A 16,168-nucleotide genomic window follows, 5' to 3' on the forward strand; every position below is an offset into this window, starting at 1 on the left:
ACCAATGGATAGCATGTTTTTTTTTGTGTGTTTTGTGTTTGGCCAGGATGCCCAGATGTGTGTATTTAGGTTGCAAGCGTGTGCACTGAGAGGAATTTTGGTTGTGTTTGTTGACAACGGCAGCAGCATTTGCCCTGGAGGCGTTGAAATGAATCTGTGGCAGCTGCAAAGCCTGTGCCAAGCTTTGTTCTCCGCTGCTGCAAGAGCCACACCAAAAACCCTGATGTGCTGGGTATGGAGCCTGGGGTATGAGTTTATCAAGCCCAGGTGTGAGCTGGTCCCAGTGCAAGTTATACTTGTCATCCTGTGCAGATATGGAACACAAATCCTGTGAGGAGCGGCTGAGGGAACTGGGGTTGTTTAGTCTGGGGAAGAGGAGGCTCAGGGGACGCCTTATTGCTCTCTGCAACTGCCTGTAAGGAAGGTGTGGGGAGCTGGGGGTCAGCCTCACAGGTAGCTAGTGATAGGACTAGAGGGAGTGGCCACAAGTTGTGCCAGGCGAGGTTTAGGTTGGGATTTAGGAGACATTTCTCCTCAGGACGAGCAGCCAGGCGTTGGGACGGGTTGCCCAGGGAGGTGGTGGAGTCACCGTCCCTGGGGGTGTTCAAGGAGAGGTTGGACGTGGTGCTTGGGGACATGGCTCAGTGGTGACATTGGTGGTAGGGGATAGTTGCACCAGGTGATCTTGGAGGTCTCTTCCAACCCTAATGATTCCATTGGGGGCTGAGCTGCGCAATGCCAACCAGCCAGCAAGGTGATGACGGGCGAACGTCGCACAGGGCCATATCCTGCCCTATCGCCATGTTATAAGGGGTTAGAGATGTGTGCAGGAGGGCAGCCGTGCATAACTTTCTGCCCACGACGGTGGTGCTGAGGGGCTCCTGGGCCAGCCCTGTGCTGGGGCTGGGGGGCCGCGGCCCTATTGGGGTTTGAGGTTTTTTTTGGGGGGGTGGGGAGGGGGGACAGATTTATGCCCGGAACCTTCGTTCTCCACCTCCTCACCCCACCCGCCCCCTTTCCACCGCAGGACGCGCGGGTGCGCGCCCGGCGCTGCGATTGGCCGGCGGCCGAGCGGCGGGCGGCTCCCATTGGCTGGCGGCCGGGGCGCGGTCCGTTGCTTTCCGGCTCCCCCTTTGTGAGGCAGGGCCGGGGCCGGGGCTGAGGCCGCCATGGCGCCCGTGAGGGAGGCGGTGGAGCTGCGCTGCGAGTGGGCCGCCTGCTCCTTCGCCGCCGCCGCCATGGAGGAGTTCTGCGGCCACGTAGCCCAGCACCTGAGGCACCACCTGCCCGGGGAGCGGCGCGACGAGCTGGACCCGCTGGGTGAGGGCCCGCTGGGTGAGGCCCCAAAATGTCCGTATTTGGGGGTGTTTGGTACATTTTGGGGTGTTTTTGTGGGTTTTTGTTGCAGAGGAGTACACGTGCCTGTGGCAGGAGTGTGGGTTCTGCTCGCCCGAGAGCCCGGCCGACCTGGTGCGCCACGTCTACTTCCACTGCTACCACACCAAGCTGAAGCAGTGGGGGCTGCGCGCCCTGAGGGCACAGCCCGACGTCAGCCGCTGCCAGCTGGACTTCCAGAGCCGCAACATCATCCCCGAGATCCAGGAGAACTTCCTCTGCCTGTGGGAGTACTGTGAGGTGAGCGCCCCGCGCTGCTCAGCGCTGCCCGAGGCCCAGGGGAGGAGATCTGTGCCTCCCCTGCCTCTATCAGTGGTGGTTGTGCCCCTGTAAGAGCGCCTGCTGTGTGCTGGCTGAGGCCAGGGTGGGCGTCTCACCCTCTTCTGCTTGTCTCTCCTCCCCATCAGAGGTCGTTCGATAATCCCGAGTGGTTCTATCGGCACGTGGAGGATCACAGCTTCTGCTCGGAGTACAAGGCGGCTGGGAAGGAGAACCACGTGGTGCTCTGCGGCTGGAAAGGTATCAGGGGCGTGTGGGGCTTCTCTGGGGGGCTTGGTGTGGGGCTGGGCTGCAGGGGTTGGACGGGAGGGCTCTGTGTGCCTTCCAGAGTTCCAGAGAGCTCTTGAAATTGTCATTGTCTCCGGGCGTGGAGGATCCTCACGGCGCTCTCTCCTCTCTGTGCAGACTGCGACTGCTCTTTCAAGGGACGCTGCAAGCTGCGGGAGCACCTGCGCAGCCACACGCAGGAGAAGGTGGTGGCGTGCCCCACCTGCGGCGGGATGTTCGCCAACAACACCAAATTCTTCGACCACATCCGTCGCCAGACCGCGCTGGACCGTGAGCAGCCCCCCCGGATGGGCGGTGGGGTGGTTGGGGCTGCCTGTGGGAGCAAAAGGGTTGGGTGTGGGGTGCTGAAGGGCCTGGGAAGGGTGGTGTGGGAGAAGCAGGGAGGTTAGAGGCTGCACAAAGGGAAGGCAGCTTGGTCCTTGCATGTTTTATTTATTTTCTTGTCCTTTTGGCGTTGTCTCTGCTGTTCCTGGCTGGAGAGGAGGGTTTCCAGCTCCGCTCTAACGACCTCTTTGTCTCATTTGTGCCGTTCTCTGCGCTTTGATCTCGTTTCTCACCGCCCTCTCCGTTTCCTCCCCGGCCCCGGCGCTGCAGAGCAGAGGTTTCAGTGCTCTCACTGCTCCAAGAGGTTCGCCACAGAGCGGCTGCTCCGCGACCACATGAGGAACCACGGTGAGCAGAGGCTCCCTCTCCCAGCCGTGTGCTCTGCCCTGCCCCATGCTGACATTTTCTGACGTTTCCTGACGTTCCCTGATGTTTTTCCCCTGCAGTGAACCACTACAAGTGCCCGCTGTGCGACATGACCTGCCCGCTGCCCTCCTCCCTGCGCAATCACATCCGTTTTCGGCACAGCGAGGAGCGGCCCTTCAAGTGCGACTACTGCGACTACAGGTGAGGGCCGGAGCTGGCTTTTCTCCCAGCCTGGTGGCAAAAAGCATCCAGAGCGTGCGCCCTGCAGCCTGCTCCCTTTCTCCTCGTTTCCTTTTAGCTGCAAGAATCTCATCGACTTGAGGAAGCACCTGGACACACACAGCAAGGAGCCCGCCTACCGCTGCGAGTTCGAGGCCTGCAGCTTCACCGCGCGCTCCCTCTGCTCCATCAAGCTGCACTACCGCAAGGTCCACGAGGTAGGGCCATGCTCTCCAGGAAAAAAAAGCAAAAAAACACTAAATTTGTGCTCTGCAGAAGCATGAGACCAAAAAAAAAACCAACCCTAAATTCACACTCAGCCCCAAACTGTAGGAGCGTGAGGCTGCGCTTCTTTCTGGCTGCGGTGATGTTTGAAATCAACACCTGACACCCTGATTGCTCCTTCCGTGCTCCCACGGGGTGCCAGCCCCTCTGCTCGGGCTCTGGGGGTGTTTATGTCCCTCTCTCTGCCCCCCAGGGTGACTCGGAGCCCCGCTACAAGTGCCACGTCTGCGACAAGTGCTTCACGCGGGGCAACAACCTCACGGTGCACCTCAGGAAGAAACACCAGTTCAAGTGGCCCTCGGGGCATCCCCGCTTCAGGTACTGCGCCCCTTTATCACCCCCCTAGTGCAGGAGGCAGCAAAGCCACCCCACAGTGCTACAATCCTCGCAGCCACTGGGGTTTTGGAGCCCCAAATGTGATTCTTCCTTCCTTGGCGTCTTCCCCCCAGGTACAAGGAACACGAGGACGGCTACATGAGGCTGCAGCTGGTGCGCTACGAGAGCGTGGAGCTGACGGAGCAGCTGCTGAAGGCCAGGGGGAAGCAGGGGGAGGCTCTGGACGCCTCCCCCGACTGCGTGGTGCTGCCCGAGGGCGAGGGCAACCTGCAGGGCATCATCCTGGAGGCCCCCACCGAGCCTCCCCCGGCGGAGAACCGCGTCTGCGAGCAGCGGGCAGCCCCGCCACGTGCTGCAGCTTGTTCTGCTGCCAGCCCTGAGGCAGCACGGCCCGGAGCTGTGCCAGGAGCTGCTCTGACCTCGAGGCAGGAGCCCAGCACCCCAGGGAGCCCCGTGGGAAACGGCAGCGACGAGCAGGGGGAGGGCGAGGCCGGGTATTACGGCCGGGAGCGGGCGGTGGCGCCCGGCGGGCTGCCCGTGGAGCTGGAGGAGAACGTCATGGACCGGCTGCAGAAGACGGCCGAGGAGCTGGGCATCCAGATCGTGTGAGCTCTGAGCCTCCCCCTGCAGCTCGGAGTCCTTTGTCTCCCTCCTGGGGGGATTTTGGGGGGAGTTGGGAAGTGTCTGGGGGAGAAAGTCGGCGGTGTTTTCTCCCTCGTGCAGCTGGCTGGCTTCCTGCCCGCCTGGGTGGCGTGGCGGAGGAGAGGGACTGCTCTCTGCTGGCTGTGGGTCACAAAACTCAGCCGGAATGAGCTGTCCCTTTATTTTGGGGGCTTGGGGACCTCCCCCAGGCTCCCTCACCAGTGCTGTGGGGCTGTGCTGAGCCCAGTCCTCAGCTGGGTTGTGCCCAAACAGGTGCTGTGCAGCAGAATGTCACCCGGGGAGGTGTTGGGCCCTCTGCAGAGCTTTTCTCCCCCTGCCTTGTGCTCCACACCTGCCCTCATCCCTTCCCTGCACCTCATCCTGAGCCCGTCAAAGCGGTCTTGAGGGCAGGAGAGGGCTGCAGCTGCTCTCCCTCAGCGCCCTCTGCAGCCCTGGGGGCTTGGAGCCTTCTTCACGCTTTCATTTTCCCCTGGGTTCCCTCCCCACGTTGGGGTTTGGGCTCCTGGCTGGGCGGTGGACTTGGGAGAGACGAATAAAAGCGTGCCAGGGCCACCCGTGTCTGGTGCCTGCTTCAGAAGAGACCGAGCTGCTGGGGGGCTGCAGCTCCACGGCCGAGCTGCTGGGGTCTTTTGGCAGCTTTTTTGTGCTGCTGCTTGGTGCAGCTGCCCCCTGCCTCGAGACCTGTGGCACGGGGAGGCCACGTTCAGCTTGGGCTCTTTTCCTCGCCGCTTCCTGCTGCGGGTTTGATTTTTTTGCTGCCTCCTTCAGGGCGTTCCTGTCAGCTGCCTGCAAGGTCAGCGTTTGCATCTCCGGAGCAGCCTGGGCCTGGGAGCAGAACCTCTGGGCGAGCAGTTTGGACAAGGACAGGGCGAAACTGGGCTTGCTGGTGGGGCTGACCCCGACGTTCCCCTTTTTCTTTCTCCAGCGCTCGAGCACAGGCTGCTGGAAGCCCGGGTTGATGGAGGGAATGAGGCCAAACCCCGGCCATCTGCTCCTTTTCTAATCCCAAACTCTGTGGGGGTGATCCCGGGCCGTGCCCTTGTGCTGGGGCGATGCCAGCAGCCCCCACACACGGGGGCTGGAGGAGAAACGGGGGTGAAACAGGGAGAGCCGAGTGTCCCGGGCTGTGGGGGAAGGTTTCCTGGGTTGTCCCTTTAAACCCCGTGCCCGGGGAGGGTAATCTGGCAGGGATTAGCCCATGGGGAGCCACCCGCTAATCCCTGCCAGCCCAGGGAGCTCTCCCTGCCCTGTGGATGGAAACCCAGCTCAATTTCCCCCCTGGGCTGTGCTGGGGGGCGAGGGGAGGAGGGCAGCGAGTGCTATGGGGCTGGGGCTCCTCTTCCTCGCCCTGCTGGCCACGCTGGGCTCCGGCGAGTACCCAGGAGGTAACAACGGGGGGTTTGGGACGAGGGGGATCTCAAAAAATGCTGAAATTTTGGCACTGGGGAAGGGAGAGCGAGCTGCAAGGAGAATTTGGGGGCTCACGAGGAGGCTGAGAGGAGCCTTTGGGCTCACACCTCCCACCCGCAGCTCCCTGCGGGCTGTGGGGCTGGCGGGCAGGGTGCTCCTCAGCCCCCCTAACCCCGCTGCGCCCCTCTCCCCAGCAGCCCAGGACACCTACTGGGCCGGCACAGCGCCCATCTGCCTGGGGGGCTGCAAGGGGAAGCACAAGGAGCTGAAGAGGAGCCAGTGCGGGGCCGGCAGCTGCTGCTGGCTGGGCTACAAATCCTTCTGCCGAGGTAGAGTGGCACAGTTTGGGGCCATGCATTTTGGGGCCATGCATTTTGGGGCCAAGATTTTGGGGCCTGGATCCCATTTGTGGGGATTTTCCTCGTCCCCAGTGAACTGCGGGCGGCCCGAGGCCGACTTCAACTCCCTGGTGCACGGCAACGACTGGTGGGTGGGCTCGGTGGTGCGCTACAGCTGCCGGCCCGGCTACCTGCTGCTGGGGGACCCGGCCAGCGCCTGCCAGCCCGACGGCCGCTGGACCCCAAAGCCCACCTGCCTCCGTGAGTACCCCATGGGGTGGCAGCGGAGCCGTGCTCACCCCAAACCCGCCACGGGGCTGGAAAAAGATTTGGGGAGCACCCAAGGGACGCGCTGCGGTGCTGCTTGCTCTCAGGGATCTGCCTGCGAGGCCGGATCGAGCTCAGCGAGCGGGAGGTGTCCGGGGGGTGCTCCTCATCCTGCGGCACCCTGAGCCACCTGGGGTCCCCCTCCCCGGCTCGGGGCTGCATCAAGATCTCCGCCTGCGTCCCCAAACGCCCGGGCTGGGCGCGTTGGTTCCTGCGCTGTGACCGCTGCGAGTGCGACTGCTACGTCCCCTGCGGGGGCTCCCAGTAGCAGCTTCCCACCCCCCCAGTAAGGGAACGGTGCTGGTTTTGGGGAGGGGGTGGTTTTATCTGATTTGACTCCAGGTAGGGCCGAGGTTTCTGCACCCGCTGGTGCTGTTCCTTCGGCCACGCGTCCCCATCGCTGGGCTCTCTCCGAGCACCCCAAGGCCTCACCTGGGAGGAGAGGTTTGGGGTTTGTGGCCGTCTGTCCTCCTTTAATCCCCCGGGGAAGAAGTGGGGATGTGTGAGGGGATCACCGGGGGTGCATTTTTAATTTAATTTAATTAGCAGGGGTAATTAAAAACCCTTTGCAGCCCGTTTGGAGCTGGCTCCAGGACTGGAGACCCCCCGGTCTCTCCGCTCGCTGCCCCAGCTGCAGGAGGGGAAGGCTTTCCTCAGCTCATCCCATTTTATTTATTGATTTTTAATTAACACCCTCGTTAGTGCCACCCATTCCCATACATCTCTCAACATTTCGGTGCCAGGTGAGGCTCTGGGGATGTGGGGAGCTGGGACAAAGCCCTGATTTGGGGTGGGGGGGACACACAATTTGGGGCCAGCCCTTGGTGGATGCTGTCAGCTTCCTAATTAGCGCTCTGCCTCGCTTTTGGGGCTCTGGGCGTGGATTTGGGGGTGATGGGGAAGCTGGGGGGGGGGTGACCCAGGGGTGCAAGGTGGAGGGGTGGCAAATTGGGGGCTGGGCGAGCTGGGGGGAGGCTGCTGGGGCTTTTGGGGCGTGCGGGAAGAGAGGGACGAAGGAAGGAAGCGGGGCTGGTGCCTTTGGTGCCTTTAAGAGGGTTTTTTGTCGCCACCCCCCCCCCAGCGGCGGGGGGCTCAGCCGGGCCGGGGGCTGCGGCACGGCCACGGGAGACACGGACACAGGTGACACGGCCACGGGTGGCGCTGCCCCGACCCCCCCGGCTCCCCCAGACCCCCCCAAAAAGCCGCCTCCTTCCTCCTTCCCCCCCCCCCCTCCCTCCCTCCTTGCCATCCGTGCGCATCGCAGCCCCGCGGAGGGCTGGGGCTGGGGATGGGGAGGGGACCGCGGCTGCTGGGGACCCGCAGGGACAAAGCTCAGCCCGGAGCCGGGTGCTGAGCACCGGGCACCCCCCCGGCAGCCCCCCCCCGGGCTCCGGGCAGCGCCCCTTTGTCCGCAGGGGAGGGAGAGAGGAGAGGAGAGAGGAGAAAGGCGGCGGCGCTGCGGCAGCGGGGAGCGGCGGAGCCCCGGGAGCTGCGCTGGGAACGGAGCCCGCAGCCCGGCAGGTGAGAGCCCCGGGGGGGTCTTGGGGGGGTCCCCAAAAAGCTCGGGGCTAGCGGGGAGGGAAGGGGCCGGGAGGGAGGAGGAAGGTCCTCGGCCGAGCTGCCGCCCCCAGCCCCCGCTTCGTGCGTGCGCCCAGCTCCGGAGAGGGGATTTTGGGGGGATTTGGGGGGGTTTGGGAGCGCTGCTGGTTACGAGAGGAGGAAGCAAGGTGAGCTCCGTGCCCCCCCGCATCCATCAGACCCCCGGCACTGACCCCCTTAAGCAAGGGGGGAGCAAAGCTTGAGGCTGCAGGGGGCGGGCGGGGGGGGGATCCTGCAGCCCTGGCACCCACCTTTTCTCCCCCTAGGGCTGGGGGTGGTGATTTTGGGTTTTGTTTGTGTTTTTTTTTTGTGTGTTTTTCTTTTTTTTTTTTTTTTCTCCCCCTCCCCACCCTCAGCCCTGCAAGGGATGCGCCTGCAGCGGGGAGATCTCGGCGCAGCTCCTCGCGAGGCCGTCCTCGCCTTTCAGGGGCTGCGTGTGTGCACTGCAGCTGCGGCCGGGAGCCGCCTGCAGCCTGCGGCTCGGCACCGTGTAGGTTGGCAAAACCTCGGGGGGGGACAGCCCTACAGCTGGGGGGGTCCCTTTAGGACGGGGGGATGCCCCCATCCCGGCCGGTGATGCTGCAGGGGGACGGGAGCCGAGCGGGGATGGAGCGGGTGACAGCGTGGTGACACCAGTTTGGTGCTGGGCTGGTGACTGGGGCTGTGCTGGTGAAGGATGGGGGCGTGAAATGGGTCCCTGGTCCCAAAAAAAAAAGGGGCCCCCGGTGAGCTCTGCGTCTCCCCCAGCGCGCCACCATGGCGGAGAAGGGCATGGATCCCGCCTGCGTCTCCATCGCCCTGGAGGACACGGTGTGCCACGGCAGCCCCCCGGACGCCCCGCTGCTCACCACCCACCTGAAGAAGGTGGAGAACCACATCACGGAGGCGCAGCGCTTCTCCCACCTCCCGAAACGCTCGGCCGTCAACATCGAGTTCATCGACCTGTCCTACTCCGTGCGCGAGGGCTCCTGGTGGAGGAAGAGAGGTAGGGGGCCGCGGCCGGGCAGGGGTCCTGGGGCTGTCACAGCTCCGTCCCGCTCCCTGACCTCTCCTGGGTCCCCAGTGTCATCGTCTGTGCTGGATCCATCCTTTTTTTTTTGCCCAAAAGGAGGGCCAGGAGCTTGGCGTGGTGCTCAGCTGCCTGCCCCAAAACCAGGTCCCATTCTGGGGGCTGTGTGGGGTACACATGGCACTTTCCTGGCAGAGGGGCAGCCAGGATGAGCTGAGTTTCCTCAGCACGGTGTTTTGGGGTGTGGTGGCTGCTGTGCCAACTGCAGGAGACCCCAAAAGGTGCCCCAGCATGGTGAGGGGTGCGTGGTGTGTGTGGAGTCCTTTCCAGAAGCCCCCATGCAACCGGGGCAGTGCTCCCTGTCCCCGTGTGCCGCTCGGGGAGGAAAAAGGGGAGGCAGCTGGCAGCTGGTGGGTGGTAGTCTGCTTTAATTAGCTCTCTGTTAATGGGATGCCAATCAGGCAGCCCTGTGGGACAGGGGGGAGCTGATCTGGGGAAGGTGAAGGGCGGCAGGGCTGGGGGTGCGCACAGCAAGGCTTGCGGGGTCCCTGCTCAGCCCCGAGGGTTTGCAGGTGGGGAAACTGAGGCAGGGCCCAGCAGCGGGACCAGCCCCAGGGCGAGCTCAGCCTCGGGATGCGGGGGAATCACGAGGTGGGGGCCAAACCCAGGAGCTGGGGGTGCCCGGGGCAGAGCAGGGCACAGCACCCGGGGGTTTTGGGGTGCGCACCGGCGGCGAGGAGCGCGCCGAGGGCTCCTGGGGTGCTGGGGGAGGCAGGAGGAGGATGCTGTCCTCCCCCCGGAGCGGGCAGGGCGGCGCGGTGGTGCTGGCGGCCAGGATTTGGCCCCGGGTGCTGAAGCAGGAGGTTACTGGCAGTCAATGAACGCGAGTAACCGCTGCGCAAGCTGCAGTGGCGCCGACGTGAGCAGCATGCGCGCCGCGCGCTCGCCCCGCTGCCGGCACCCACGGCGCCCTGCCCGCCCCCCTCCCTCCCCGTGCCTCTCCCCTCGGGGTGCCCGGACCCCAGGGGTGCATATGGGGGCTCGGAGGGGGGCTGGAGGTGCCGGATTTCTGCTCCAGGAGAGGGGCTGCCCCGTTATTGTGGGGTGCGCAGGGCTGGCCCCAAGGCTTGTCCCCATCTGCGGGTGGGGATGGATGTGGTGGCATCACCCCAAGGCAGCTGCAGCCACGGGGTGTGGGGTGGGCGTTTTGGGAAGAGGTGCCCAGACCTCATCCGTGGTTCCTCGTAGCCCCAGCACCCCACAAACCACAGCTCCCCTGCCGGGGCTGCGTTTAGGGGCGCTTCCCGGCAGCATGGGGCTGTGCTCGTTCCCTGCTCCCCCCCAACACGTCGTCGCCGCGTTCCTGCTGCCACGAAATGCTAACGAGCCGCCTTAAAGCAGAGATAATTCCAGGTCTGATTAGCGGTGGCTGCTGCCGGGAGCCACGGCGTGAATGCCAATGAAGGCGGCAGCCGGCAGGCCTGGGGGCTCTGCCTGCCCCTCTGCCGGGGTGGCACAACGTGGCACCGTGTCACAGCCCCGTGGCCATCCTCAGCAGGCTCCCTCCTGTTTTTTTTCCTGCTCTGTGGGATCATCTAGGGCACGGCTCTTTCTAGGACCAGCCAAAAACTGGGGGCAGAGAGCACCCTGGAAGTGCCGCCGGCTGTGGCACACGTGGAGGTCTTTGGGGTCCCCCCGGTGCCGGGATGCTGTCGCAGCCCCCTTGCACTGATCCCAAACTCCGGACCCACTCTGCTCTCCCCCCCCAGGGTACAAAACTCTCCTCAAATGCCTGTCGGGGAAGTTCTGCCAACGGGAGCTCATCGGGATCATGGGGCCCTCGGGTGCCGGCAAGTCCACGCTGATGAACATCCTGGCTGGCTACCGGTGAGGCTGGGGCGGCGCTTGGAGAGGCTTTGGGGGGGGGGTCTGAGCTTCATCCACCCCCCCGGGCTCCTCCATCCCGCAGGGAAACGGGCATGAAGGGGCAGATCCTGGTGAACGGCCGCCCGCGGGACCTGCGCACCTTCCGCAAGATGTCGTGCTACATCATGCAGGACGACATGCTGCTGCCGCACCTCACCGTGCTCGAGGCCATGATGGTGAGCTCCTGGGGGGGGCTGCGGGGCCCCCACGCTGCTGCTGGCTCCTTCTGTTGAGGGTGGTGGGGTGTGGGGGGCTACTCCTGCTCGCCTTTGCTTCCTCGCCGTGAGCTGTGACCCCCCCCCGACACGGATCGGGGACGCCCCCGGGGCTGAGGGGATCTCGCCCTGCCCGTCCTCCCCCCGCAGGTCTCCGCTAACCTGAAGCTGAGCGAGAAGCAGGAGGTGAAGAAGGAGCTGGTGAGTGCTGAGGGAGGTGGGTTTGGGGTTTATCTCGCCCCAGAATGGGGGCTGAGGGACCCCCAGGTGGTGGGGACGGGGCGAGGGTCCCCGGGGTATGGCGGTGACGGAGGCTGTGCCCCCAGGTCAACGAGATCCTGACGGCGCTGGGGCTGCTGGAGTGCTCCTACACCCGCACCAGCTCGCTCTCGGGGGGGCAGCGCAAGCGCCTGGCCATCGCCCTGGAGCTGGTGAACAACCCCCCGGTGATGTTCTTCGACGAGCCCACCAGGTGGGACCCCCAGGGGGGCGGGCTGGGACCCCCAGGGGGGCTGCAACAGGGTGCCCTCCTCCGTGGGCCTGAAAGAAGAGGGTGCCTGCAGTTGGAGGGTGTTTTTGGGGGGTCCTTTTTCCCCTCTCACCTCTCCCCTTCTCTCTTTGCTCTTTCTTTTTCTCCTCTTCCTCCCCCTCCGTGGCCGCAGCGGCTTGGACAGCGCCTCCTGCTTCCAGGTGGTGTCCCTGATGCGCTCCCTGGCGCAGGGCGGCCGCACCATCATCTGCACCATCCACCAGCCCAGCGCCAAGCTCTTCGAGATGTTCGACAAGGTTTGGGACGGGGCACGGGGCCCCTCGGACAGGGAGGAAAGGCCTGGGAGGGGTGGGGGGGCTGATACAGGTGTCCCACGGGTGGGGAGGAGCAGGAGAGGGGTCCCCGCTGTGCTCCGTGCTTGCCAGATTTGCTTCCTTTTTTTTTTTTCCCCAGCTGTACATCCTGAGCCAGGGCCAGTGCATCTTCAAAGGCGTCGTGACCAACCTCATCCCCTACCTGAAGGGCCTCGGCCTCCACTGCCCCACCTACCACAACCCCGCCGACTTCAGTGAGTGCCCCCCCGCCCGGTTTTGGGCCGTGTTTTTGGGGTCCCCCAAAGGGACGGGGGCTCCCACCTCCTGGTGGACGCCGAGGGCTGGCTCAGCACCGCTCAGGGCTCCCGTCCTCCTCTCTGCAGTCATCGAGGTGGCCTCGGGAGAGTATGGGGACCTCAACCCGGTCCTGTTCCGCGCCGTGCAGAACGGGATGTGCACCATGGCCGAGAAGAAGGGCAGCCCCGAAAAGGCCGACTCGTGCCCGGCGCACTGCGTGGCGGTGAGCGGGGAGCTGAGTGGGCTCCTGGAGCCACGGGGGGCACAGATCCTGGGGTGCCCGGCTGGGGACACCCCCATCCCGCCTGCCCCATGCTGCGGGTGCTCAGCGGGGGCACCCCAGGAGTTTTGGGTACCCCCGTTGGGAGATGCTCCCTTGTCCCTGAGCCATGTTTTTGGCTTGTCTGTGCTCTTGCAGGACGTGGACCACATCGAGAGCCACACGTTCGCCACCAGCACCTCCACCCAGTTCTGCATCCTCTTCAAGAGAACCTTCGTCTGCATCCTGCGGGACACGGTGAGGGGCACGGAGCCCACCAGGGGCTCTCCCTGGAGCAAGGGGCAGGCTGTGCTCTGCCACCCCGGGGCACTGCCTCGCTCAGCCCCCTGGCCCCCCGTTCCTACAGGTGCTGACCCACCTGCGGTTCATGTCCCACATCTGCATCGGGGTGCTGATCGGGCTGCTCTACCTGCACATCGGCAACGACGCGGGCAAAGTCTTCAACAACACCGGCTTCCTCTTCTTCTCCATGCTCTTCCTCATGTTCGCCGCGCTCATGCCCACCATCCTCACCTGTAAGGAGCTCCCGGCCCCGGGGCTGGGGGTGCTGGGTGCTGGGGGGGGGCTGAGCTGGATGAAAGGGGGGAAACTGGGCAGGAGAGGGGGAAAAAAAAAATTAAGAAAAAGGGAAAACGTCTGTGGGGATGTCCCGGAGCGGATTGCAGTGCTGTGTTTGGTTGCTGCCCGGCCCAGAGCAGACTCGTGGAGGTTTTTTTTCCTGCTGAGAGGAGCTCTGTGGAGCTGTGCTCCCCGCTGCTGCCTCTCCCTCTCGCTTCCTCAAAAAGCTCTGCCTGAAACCCCCCGGCCCTGCTGACTTCTCCATGCACCAAATTCCCCTTTCAGCCTCGTTTTATCCCCCCCGGTGAAGCCGTTTGGGTTCCTGCCCGCATGCAGACAGCTGCTGGAGCGGGGGGGGGATTTATCCCCATGGGGGTGGGCAGAGGGGCTGCAGCAGCCCGGGCTGGGGCTCTGCCCACCCCTTCCCACCCCGCAGTTCCCCAGGAGATGTCGGTGTTCCTGCGCGAGCACCTCAACTACTGGTACAGCCTGAAAGCCTACTACCTGGCCAAGACCATGGCCGACGTGCCCTTCCAGGTGAGCCCCAAACCACGGCCCCAAACCCCCCCTGCGTCCCCAGAAAAGGGTCCCGCAGGGCTCCAGCAGGGCTCTGTCCCCTCCGCAGGTGATCTGCCCCATCGCCTACTGCAGCATCGTGTACTGGATGACGGGGCAGCCCCCCGAAGCCACGCGCTTCCTCCTCTTCTCCGCCCTGGCCACCGCCACAGCCCTGGTGGCTCAGTCCCTCGGGCTTCTCATCGGAGCCGCCTCCACCTCGCTGCAGGTCAGGAGGGGGCTCGGAGATACCCGGGGTGGAAGGGGAGGTCGCAGGGGGGGGTCCTGTGAGCAAATTTGGGGACCCGCGTTTGGGCGGCTGTGCTCCCCAGGTGGCCACCTTTGTGGGTCCCGTCACCGCCATCCCCGTCCTGCTCTTCTCGGGCTTCTTCGTCAGCTTCAAGACCATCCCCACCTACCTGCAGTGGAGCTCCTACGTCTCCTACGTCAGGTGGGGACCCCCCCGTGGGGCTGGGCAGGGACTGGGGGGCAGACATGGGGTGACAACACGGGGTGCTCTGCCCCAGGTACGGCTTCGAGGGCGTCATCCTCACCATCTACGCCATGGAGCGCGAGGACCTGGAGTGCCTGGAGGACTTCTGCCCTTTCCAAAAGCCCATCAAGATCCTGCAGGAGCTGGACGTGGAGGAGGCCAAGCTCTACCTGGACTTCCTCATCCTGGGCATCTTCTTCGTCATCCTGCGGCTCCTGGCGTACCTGGTGCTCAGGTACAAGGTCAAGTCGGAGAGATAAAGGGGCCGCGGGGCCCCGCTGCCGCTCCCGGGCCTGGCCTGGGGACAGACACAGCCGGACCCGGCGCCCCGGGGCCGTTTCGGTGGGTGCCAGCCAGGCCTGGCTCAGTCGAGAAGGGTTTTGAGACATCTCGGAACTGTTTTAACCTTCCCACGCACTCCTCATCGCCAACGTTTTGTACAGCCCTGGCGCCTGCCGCCCTCATTTTCCCGGGGACTGCCGGACCCCACGGAGCTTGGGGCCCCTCCGGCCACCCTGCTCCTCTCCGAGGGGCACCGGGGACGATCCCAAAGGGCCAAGGGGGCTGCTCCGTGCCAGGAGGGGACACCTGCGGAGCCACCACGAGCCCCCAGAGCACCAGGCTGGCAGCATCAGCATGGAGAGGAGCCCAAAGACTCAGCAGTTGCACAAGGCTTTCATGTTTCCTGCCGCCCTAGCCGCAGAGATTGCTACATCCCCTCTTCCTTTTGGCCTAGATCTCCCCTCTTTTTATTTTTTTCCTCTTTTTTTAATTTTTATTTTAGCCCTCCCTGCTGCCAGCCTGCATGGAGAGGAAGGGGAGGCAGCGGGCAGAGGACGCGGGGCTCTTGTTCTGCTACAAACCCGGGGACCTGGCAGGGTCTGTGGGATGGGGACGGTGCTCTCAGCCCTTTGGCAGCCTCCTCTTTGGTCCCGGTTGTCTCTGGGATCCGAGCCAAGAGGATAAAAGCAGCGGGACCCTGCTGGGGTAGGAGCGCACAGAAACAGGTCCCAGGAGCACTGGGGCTGGGGAGCAGGTGAGGTCTCGGCGCAGTTTGTGTGCAGCAGCTGAGCCTGGCGCTGGGAAAGGGCTTTGCACTTGGGCACTGGTGTCCGGATGAGGTCCCTTTTTGGGTAAAGCCCCTTTTGGATAAGGTCCCTTTTGGCAAGGGTCCCCGGCGGCTCCTCCAGAGGCACCCCTGGAGGAGGGAAGGCGTTTGGGCACCTCGCTGGCTCTCTGAAGGACACGGGGCTGTGCTGATCCCACCGGGAACCCGCTGCTGGAGCACGGACACGGGAGGGCACAGCTCGACCCCAGGCACCCCACAAGCAGCAGGGGCCAGGCTGCAGCAATATCCTCGGGACTCTTCTTCGCTTCTCTTGGCTCGTCTTGGGACTGCTCCGCAGCGGGTGTGTGGATGGCAGATGCAGGGCTGGGTTTCCCCTGCCTGGACAGCACGGACACGAGGAGCTCGGAGCCACGAGGGGCTGGGAGCAGGACGCGCCCCCCGTGCTGAGCATTTGGGTTTTCCCCAGGGGCTCTCGGCTGACTTCTCGCTGTCCCTTTGTGAAATTCCCTCCGGTTCCTGCGTCCTCCTCCCCTGCTGACCCCGTGCCGTGCCCTGCGGGGAAGCCACAGGGGGTGGCGGAGCTGCAGGGCTGTCACCCATCTCCATCTCACTGTCTTGGGGCGTTTTTGGGACTGCTGCCCCCCTCCTGCCCTGCTCTTGGGGCTTGTTCAGCCTTGCCCAGCATGGGCTGGGTGCTGCTGGGCTGAGGTTTTTCCCCTGGATGTGGATCCCGAGGCAGCCGGAGGTGCTGATGGAGCAGCTTCACGCAGGCCCTGCCTCCTGCTGCTCCAAACACGGGGACCAGAGGGGCGAGGACCGGGGCTGGGGTGAGCTCTGGAGGGGGAGAACGGCTCTGCCGGGGGCTTTGGGGTGTGGGGATGGGGGGCTTGAGGGGGTTCTGGGCTTGTCCTGAGCGCTGTGGCAGCAGCGAGGATGCACTTTATTATCAGAGCAGGGGCAGGGCCGCGGGGACGCTTCTGGCTGTGGGCATCCCCGCGGGCACCGCGGCCAGATAATGGCGAGGAGGGCGATGGAGAAGAGCAGGCTTCTTCCCCTACACCCCCTCTCCCCTCCTGCACCCCCCCTGCCCCTGCCATGCACTTTGAAGGGACGAGGCCACGGCTCCGGCTGTG

At 64.5% G+C, this 16,168-nt stretch overlaps 3 protein-coding genes across 5 annotated transcripts; all 3 read left to right on the forward strand.

The window, feature by feature from the left end:
- Positions 1-1,094: 1,094 nt before the first annotated feature.
- Positions 1,095-4,703, forward strand: HINFP (histone H4 transcription factor). The gene is made up of 9 exons (XM_027444156.3): positions 1,095-1,320; positions 1,409-1,635; positions 1,803-1,914; positions 2,080-2,232; positions 2,557-2,634; positions 2,733-2,853; positions 2,951-3,089; positions 3,350-3,474; positions 3,606-4,703. The coding sequence occupies exons 1-9, from the start codon at positions 1,170-1,172 to the stop codon at positions 4,099-4,101; spliced, it is 1,602 nt and encodes a 533-aa protein (XP_027299957.2). The 5' UTR covers positions 1,095-1,169; the 3' UTR covers positions 4,102-4,703.
- Positions 4,423-6,507, forward strand: LOC119713711 (C4b-binding protein-like). The gene is made up of 4 exons (XM_072027586.1): positions 4,423-4,437; positions 5,606-5,894; positions 5,997-6,164; positions 6,278-6,507. Exons 1-4 carry the CDS (start codon positions 4,423-4,425, stop codon positions 6,496-6,498), a joined length of 693 nt encoding a protein of 230 aa, XP_071883687.1. The 3' UTR covers positions 6,499-6,507.
- A 729-nt stretch (positions 6,508-7,236) lies between these two features.
- Positions 7,237-14,376, forward strand: ABCG4 (ATP binding cassette subfamily G member 4). 3 transcript variants are annotated; one of them, XM_072027639.1, is made up of 16 exons: positions 7,237-7,370; positions 7,646-7,751; positions 8,577-8,814; positions 10,608-10,725; positions 10,808-10,940; positions 11,130-11,180; positions 11,306-11,451; positions 11,642-11,765; positions 11,923-12,037; positions 12,167-12,303; positions 12,499-12,597; positions 12,707-12,875; positions 13,355-13,455; positions 13,544-13,702; positions 13,806-13,924; positions 14,001-14,376. In XM_072027639.1, the coding sequence occupies exons 3-16, from the start codon at positions 8,586-8,588 to the stop codon at positions 14,224-14,226; spliced, it is 1,926 nt and encodes a 641-aa protein (XP_071883740.1). In that variant the 5' UTR covers positions 7,237-7,370; positions 7,646-7,751; positions 8,577-8,585; the 3' UTR covers positions 14,227-14,376. The 3 variants fall into 3 exon arrangements, with proteins under 3 accessions (XP_071883740.1, XP_071883739.1, XP_027299952.1); XM_072027638.1 differs by having other exon boundaries at positions 7,240-7,370; positions 7,607-7,751; XM_027444151.3 differs by lacking the exons at positions 7,237-7,370; positions 7,646-7,751 and adding an exon at positions 8,185-8,319.
- The last annotated feature ends 1,792 nt before the right edge of the window (positions 14,377-16,168 follow it).

The sequence above is a fragment of the Anas platyrhynchos genome, chromosome 25 (genome assembly GCF_047663525.1).
Source record: "Anas platyrhynchos isolate ZD024472 breed Pekin duck chromosome 25, IASCAAS_PekinDuck_T2T, whole genome shotgun sequence".
In the NCBI taxonomy this organism is placed as follows: domain Eukaryota; kingdom Metazoa; phylum Chordata; class Aves; order Anseriformes; family Anatidae; genus Anas; species Anas platyrhynchos.